This window comes from Drosophila albomicans, chromosome 3 (assembly GCF_009650485.2).
Source record: "Drosophila albomicans strain 15112-1751.03 chromosome 3, ASM965048v2, whole genome shotgun sequence".
NCBI lineage: Eukaryota > Metazoa > Arthropoda > Insecta > Diptera > Drosophilidae > Drosophila > Drosophila albomicans.
The window spans coordinates 25,990,434-25,998,400 of NC_047629.2; the positions used below are offsets into that span (position 1 = coordinate 25,990,434).

General features: G+C 43.9%; 1 protein-coding gene across 1 annotated transcript; it reads left to right on the top strand.

Moving 5' to 3' along the window:
• The first annotated feature begins 442 nt into the window (after positions 1–442).
• LOC117570128 (toll-like receptor 6) lies at positions 443–7,126 on the top strand. The gene has a single exon (XM_034251593.2). It carries the CDS (start codon positions 910–912, stop codon positions 5,584–5,586), a length of 4,677 nt encoding a protein of 1,558 aa, XP_034107484.1. The 5' UTR covers positions 443–909; the 3' UTR covers positions 5,587–7,126.
• The last annotated feature ends 841 nt before the right edge of the window (positions 7,127–7,967 follow it).

Sequence of the window (7,967 nt, forward strand, 5' to 3'; positions counted from 1 at the left end):
ATCATATATTTTCATTATCAAAACAGAGACAAAGTCGAAGTCACAGTCGAAGTCGACGTCGACGTCTCGCAATGGGAGACGAGACGCGACGAGCAAAAGTACCAAAAAGGCAAAAACAGAACGCCAGCTGTTTGATGCGATTAGATGAAACCCCTAAGCAGCATCTCACGCTCGCTCTCTCTACTCTCTCTCTCTCTCTCTTTGAAGCCACCGCGCGCTCTCATTCTCAGCAAGTCAAGCGGAGCAAATTTCCTTAAGGCTATTGCTTACAATGGCGCTCTCTCTCTTTTTACAAATTTCCCTCTCCTGTTGCAGTTGTTGTTGCCGCGGCTGCTGCCTGCTATTCGTTTGGTACCAAACTTCGTGAGGCCCAACATCGTGGCTGGTCGGTCTCTCTATTTAAGTGAGAGTTGCGCACGTTGCGACAGTCAGTCGACACTCAGCTAACGTGCGCGCTAGACGTATCGCAAGCGACAACTACGCACGCAAACATTCACACACACACCAATAGAACGTGAACACCGATAAACCCGAAAAAAAGAATATACAGTGATAATAATCGTGACGCGCGACGTGTGTTGTTCATCATCAAGGTTCCTAACCATAAACCCAAAAAACCAAGTGCTTAAATGAAAACGAAATTAATATGTGGCTGCAAGTAACAGTTAACTGTGGGCAAAGTTTTGTGCCACGCCAATTATAATTAACTCGAGCGGAAAACAAAACACGAAACGAACCGAAGACGAAGCTGAAGAAGAACGGGTCGAAAATATGTGCGCAGACTTTTTGGCCGGCAGCAAGTGGAATTGATTTTCATTTCGTTTCTTCTGATTTCTTTCGCACACACACACACACACTTACACTACAATACACTAACACACACACACACACACACACACACTCAGTGATATGGTAAAAATGGCCAAAATAATATCCCTGCATCCTTTGTGCCTGCTCTGCCTGCTGCTCGCATCGAGCAACTGCATCAGCAGCCAGGCGACAACATCGCAGTCGAGCAGTGCAGCAGATGCTTCCTCTGCCGCCTCCCCCTCGCTGCACCACCAAACGCAATCGCATTCGAACGCCATCATGGGCGAGGCGGGCGTCTCCAACACACAGCTGCTGCAGCCGGCAGCGTCGCCGCCACGCACACTGCGTCCGCTGGCCAACGGGGCGGATGGAGCGGGTCTCTATGATGCACCCGACGATTGCCACTTTCTGCCCGCTGCCGGACTCGAGCAGCCCGAAATCGCGCTCACCTGCAATCTGCGCACGGTGAACAGCGAATTCGACACGACGAACTTCAGTGTGATTCCCGCTGAGCACACTGTGGCCTTGCACATACTGTGCAACGATGAGATCATGGCCAAGAGTCGCCTGGAGGCGCAATCCTTTGGCCATTTGGCGCGTCTCCAGCAGCTTTCGATACAGTACTGCAAGCTGAGCAAACTGGGGAGACAAGTTCTGGACGGTCTGGAGCAGTTGCGCAATTTAACGCTGCGCACTCACAACATCCTTTGGCCAGCGTTGAATTTCGAGATTGAGGCAGATGCCTTTGCGGTGACCAAGCAGCTGGAACGTTTGGATCTAAGTTCGAACAACATTTGGTCGCTGCCTGACAACATTTTCTGTGCATTGTCCGCGCTGTCTGCTTTAAATATGAGCGAGAATCGGCTGCAGGATGTGAATGAACTTGGGTTCAGGGATCGCAGCAAGGAGTCGGCTACCTCAACGGAAACCAGTTCGACCACAGAAACAGCTTCAAGGCGAGGCGGCAGCTCCTGCAGCTTGGAGCTGGAGCTGCTCGATGTGAGCTACAATCACTTTGTGCTGCTGCCCGCCAATGGCTTTGGCACCTTACGCAGGTTGCGCGTGTTGCACGTGAACAACAACGAGATTTCGATGATTGCTGACAAAGCGTTGAGCGGATTAAAGAATTTGCAAGTGCTCAATCTGAGTTCCAACAAGATTGTGGCACTCCCCTCTGAACTATTTGTGGAGCAATCAAAGACCATTCAAGAGGTTTATCTGCAGAACAATTCCATCAGCGTGTTGAGTCCACAGCTCTTCTCGAATCTCGACCAGCTGCAAGCTCTAGACTTGAGCTTCAATCAAATCACCTCAACGTGGACGGATCGCAACACCTTCGCTGGTCTCATCAGACTTGTGCTCCTCAACCTCTCGCACAACAAGTTGACCAAATTGGAGCCGGAGATCTTTACGGATTTGTACACGCTGCAGATTCTCAATCTTCGTCACAATCAACTGGAGAACATTGCGGCAGATACTTTTGCCCCAATGAACAATCTGCACACACTCCTTCTGTCCCACAACAAACTCAAGTATCTGGATGCATATGCTCTGAATGGTCTCTACGTCTTGTCCCTGCTCTCGCTGGACAACAATGCGCTGATTGGCGTCCATCCAGATGCGTTCAGGAACTGCAGTGCTCTACAAGATCTCAATCTGAATGGAAACCAACTTAAGACAGTTCCTTTGGCTCTGAGGAATATGCGTTTGTTGCGCACTGTGGACTTGGGGGAGAATATGATTACGGTGCTGGAAGAGAATGCTTTCAAAGGTCTTGGCAATCTTTATGGCTTGAGGTTGATTGGCAACTATCTGGAGAACATTACCATGCACACGTTCAGGGATCTGCCCAGTTTGCAGATCTTGAACTTGGCCAGAAATCGCATTGCTGTCGTTGAACCGGGAGCATTTGAGATGACGTCGAGCATTCAGGCAATCAGATTGGATGGCAACGATTTGTCTGACATCAATGGACTGTTTAGCAACATGCCTTCGCTGCTTTGGCTAAACATCTCGGACAATCGACTGGAGAGCTTCGACTATGGTCATGTGCCCAGCACGCTGCAGTGGCTCGATCTGCACAAGAATCGCCTGAGCTTGCTTTCCAATCGCTTCGGTTTGGATGCTGAAATTAGGTTGCAAACTCTCGATGTGAGTTTCAATCAGCTGCAGCGCATTGGACCCGCTTCTATACCGAATGCCATTGAATTGTTGTTCTTGAATGATAATCTGATTACAACTGTGGATCCGGATACTTTTATGCACAAGACAAACTTAACCAGAGTCGATTTGTATGCCAATCAAATCACTACGTTGGATATTAAATCGCTGCGCATTTTGCCAGTGGCAGAGCAACGACCATTGCCTGAATTCTACATTGGAGGAAATCCTTTTACCTGTGACTGCAACATTGATTGGCTGCAGAAGATCAATCACATCACATCTCGTCAGTATCCACGTATTATGGATCTGGAGACTATCTACTGCAAGTTGTTGAATAACAGAGAAAGAGCTTACATTCCTCTGCTTGAGGCAGAGCCAAAGCACTTTCTCTGCACCTACAAGACGCATTGCTTTGCCGTCTGCCATTGCTGCGAGTTCGATGCCTGCGACTGCGAGATGACTTGCCCCACCAATTGCACTTGCTTCCACGACCAGACGTGGTCCACCAATATTGTGGAATGCTCCGGCGCTGGTTACTCCGAGATGCCACGTCGTGTGCCAATGGACACCTCAGAGCTGTATATTGATGGCAACAACTTTGTGGAGTTGGCTGGACACTCGTTTCTGGGACGCAAGAACTTGGCTGTTTTGTATGCCAACAACTCGAATGTGGCACATATTTACAACACCACTTTCAGTGGCTTGAAGAGACTCTTGGTGCTGCATCTTGAGGACAATCATATTGTGGCACTCGAGGGCAACGAATTCCACAATCTGGAGAATCTGCGTGAACTCTATTTGCAATCGAATCGCATTGCGAGCATTGCCAATGGCAGCTTTCAAATGCTGAGGAAACTTGAAGTACTTCGACTCGATGGCAATCGCCTGATGCACTTTGAAGTGTGGCAACTCTCAGCGAATCCTTACCTGGTGGAGATCAGTCTGGCGGACAATCAATGGAGCTGCGAGTGCGGATATCTTTCACGCTTCCGCAACTATCTCGCCCAGAGCTCGGAGAAGATAATCGATGCATCGCGCGTCAGTTGCATCTACAATAATGCCACCAGTGTGTTGCGTGAGAAGAATGGCACCAAGTGCACGTTGCGCGATGGTGTGGCACACTACATGCACACCAATGAGATTGAGGGATTGCTGCCACTTCTACTTGTTGCCACCTGCGCCTTTGTTGGCTTCTTTGGACTCATCTTTGCGCTGTTTTGCTATCGCCATGAGTTGAAGATGTGGGCACATTCGAGCAGCTGCCTCATGACTCTCTGCTATCGCTCGCCACGCTTTGCTGTGGATCAGCTGGACAAGGAGCGACCCAATGATGCGTACTTTGCTTACAGTCTGCAGGACGAACACTTTGTCAATCAGATCTTGGCCAACACGCTGGAGAGCGACATTGGCTATCGACTGTGTTTGCACTATCGTGATGTCAACATCAATGCTTACATTACTGATGCGCTGATTGAGGCTGCGGAGAGTGCAAAGCAATTCGTGCTGGTGCTCTCAAAGAACTTTCTGTACAACGAATGGACGCGCTTTGAGTACAAGAGTGCGTTGCATGAGCTGGTGAAGCGCAGGAAGCGCGTTGTCTTCATACTCTACGGCGACTTGCCGCAACGTGACATCGACCTGGACATGCGTCACTATTTGAGGACGAGCACGTGCATCGAGTGGGACGACAAGAAGTTCTGGCAGAAGCTGAGAATTGCCTTGCCGCTGCCCCATGGCCGGGGCAACAACAACAAGCGGGTCACCGGTTGCTTGGGCACAGCGCGCAGCACTTCGGTGAATATGTATGCCACGGCTCACGAGTATCAGGCGGGTGTCGGAGGAGGCGTGGCTGGACTGCCAGTGGCAGCAGCTGGCGGAGGAGGAGGAGGAGCTGCACGTATGGCGGACAAGCTGTACGCTGATTGCGGCAGCAGCAACAATTATGCCACAATCAATGAGTGTGGCGCTGCCACAAGAGGCTACAAACCGATTCCGACATCGGCTTCGGCTGCGGCAGCTGCATGCAAATTCAATACGATGAATCAGCTGTCGAAGAAGCAGCGCGAACTGAGCGTCGCTGGCATGGCCAAAACGCTGGAGCATCAGCATCATCATCACCAACAACAGCAGCAGCAACAACAGCAACAACAGCAGCAGCAGCAACATCGTCGCAGCCAGCATGAGTATGCGGTGCCCGCGTATCTTGCCACAGCTGCAACTGCAGGTCAGGCGCCTGCCTACGATAGCGTGGACTATGCGAAGCAGCAGCAGCTGCGTGGCAACAATTGCGAATGCATTTCCACCGCGAAGCGTTCGGTGAAGAGTCAGGCGGGCAGCCAGCTGCCCAGCTCGTTTAGCTCGAACTTTGTGCCGCCTTCGCTGGCCATGGGCAGCGGCGCTTACAATTGCAAGAAGCCCTGCAACTGCAACGCGGATGATGAGCTGCTTTGTGGCTGCGGGGGACTGGAGAGTGGCACGCAGAGCAGCGCCACGATGAGCAGCAGCAGCAACAACAGCAGACAGCCGGAGCTGACACACTACGAATCGAATTTGAGTCTCAACGAGTTGGATGATGGCGGCGTGACGAAGCCGCTGCACGATCTGTGGGCGTAACCACACAGACACACAGACAGACAGACAGTCGACCAGTGAATTTATAAGCAAGGCAAAGCAACTAAACTAAACTAAACTAAACTAAATTAAACTAAACTACATTATATACTAACTAAACTAAAGTAAACTTAAATTGATACGCATAACGTTAAAGCGAAAGCGAAAGCGAAAGGAAAAAAGCATAGCATACTTTTTGGGGCAGTGGAACAGACTGATACTTTTAGTTGTTTAAATTTAATTAAATTATTACTATCGATAAATTGTACATAAACTACCCGCGATACTCTTTGCAAAAACAACAAAAACAAACAAACTAACAAAAACCGAAATAATATTAACCGCAAGTTGAATAACTTATGCATTGTATAAATATTTAAACAACAATTTCATTTAGCCTATAGATATTTGTACATACAAGACTACAACTTAAATTATTAAAGCATTAATTATAATACGAAACTATCCCTTAAAAAAAAAAAACAAAAACACAAATCAAATAAAATACAAACTGTTCAAATAAACCAACAAATACATTTTATTTATGTAAATCGCAGACACTGAAAACAAATCGAAATGAAAATGAAAGCAACATTTTTTTACAGCTGCGGAAATGCATTTAAATTTCCCCCCATCGATCAGAGAGATTCACAAGAAGAAAAGCAACTAAAATCCAAGTCCGCCATGAGAAGTAAAATACATTTTTAAAACACCCAATCACACACACACACACTCACAGTTTAGCCAGCCGGACAGGCAAATTAATTAGCATGTAAGGAAATTGTATGATAAAAATCAAACAATTGATAACGAACAACAAAAAAATAGCTAGAGGAAGGGGAAAGGATAGCGAGGCGAACAAATATAAATAGCCAACAATAAAAAGGCATCATAATAACTGCGATGAAAAATAATAATAATAATATTATTATTAATAGCTGACACTCAACGAATTGAAAATAAATTTATAGTGAATCAGAATCACACACACACGCACATTCCACAAACACATACATAATGATGAGCCTGACGCAGTTGTTGATAACAATTAAGCCAACGAACCGCAAACAACGAACAGCCAAACTGACTACCGAACCAATAACCACAACTTACCAAACCCGACTTCGACCTCGAATTCAACTCAACTCAAACCGAATCAAGCCAAACCAAAAACGAACTCAACTCAAACTTGAACCAAGTGACAGTCGCTTATGTTTAAGTTATTGCCACCTGTTCTCATTAACTGTCTGCACTTAATCGGCCTGAAACTGACGCGACTGAACGACAAATAATTTGCTCAATTTATCATCATCACAGCTAGAGAATTTTATTTACCTTATTTGCTATTTTAAAGACCAGTTGCTTAAATACTTAAAGTAAAGTAGTAGAGTTCTAACAACACTCAGTAATCATTTGTTGGGTATTCGGTTTTTAATTAAAATTAAATTTTTATATTTTCTGGAAATATGAACAAAAATTTATATAATATCATAATAATTTTAACAAGTTTCCTATTCCAAATAATCATTTTAATACTTTCATTTCATTAAAACCCACCATTATTTAAAAATAAAAACTTTTGAAATTTATCATATACTTTTTATATAATTTAAAAATTCTATACAATTTTATATATATATGTTTTACATGCTTTGAAGTATCAGCAGAAATAATATGGAAAATGAAAAAAAATTTGATATGTTTTCAAATATTACGACATATACTTTACTTCAAAAATCTTTACAATATTATATTCGAATCATAGCTTTTACTGTTCGCAGACTAGCGGCAATTAATCAAATACATTTTTAAACCATGCTTAATTATACTTTATTTTATATAAGTATCACAAGAATCTAAAAAAACGTTTCAATAAAATCGTCAAATTTTTTTTTATTACTTTCTATAACGTTTGATAATTATGGAAATTTTATAAATTTGAAAATATAATATTTTCCATGCATGTAATATATTCTACAAAATTCTTAACTATTCCTAACTAAAAATTCCATCTATACATTTCGTTTATCATAATCTATCGCCAAGTAATCAAACTCATTTTTATGGAATGCATATTTATAAGGCGTTTATATTTTAACTTGCATTTTTATTGCTTTAATTTTTTTTGTTGTATTTTGCTTTATTATTCAAGGTTTATTAAATTGAAAATTGTTTTGAACATGCCTTTAGGATTTTAAAATATAATCTACAAAATTGCTTACTTAAAATTACTTCACTACAGTTCACTTATCATAATCTATAATTAAGTGATCAAACTCATTTTAATACTATCTACGCTTTAAATGACTTTATATTTTTTATAATTTTCGAAGCCCAAAATTATTAAACTCTTTTCAGTTTTATTGCTTAAGGTTTATTTATTC

What these genes read in the sequence shown, in the direction of transcription:
- LOC117570128 (XM_034251593.2), top strand. Translation starts at nt 910, where the DNA reads ATGGTAAAAATGGCCAAAATAATATCCCTGCATCCTTTGTGCCTGCTC.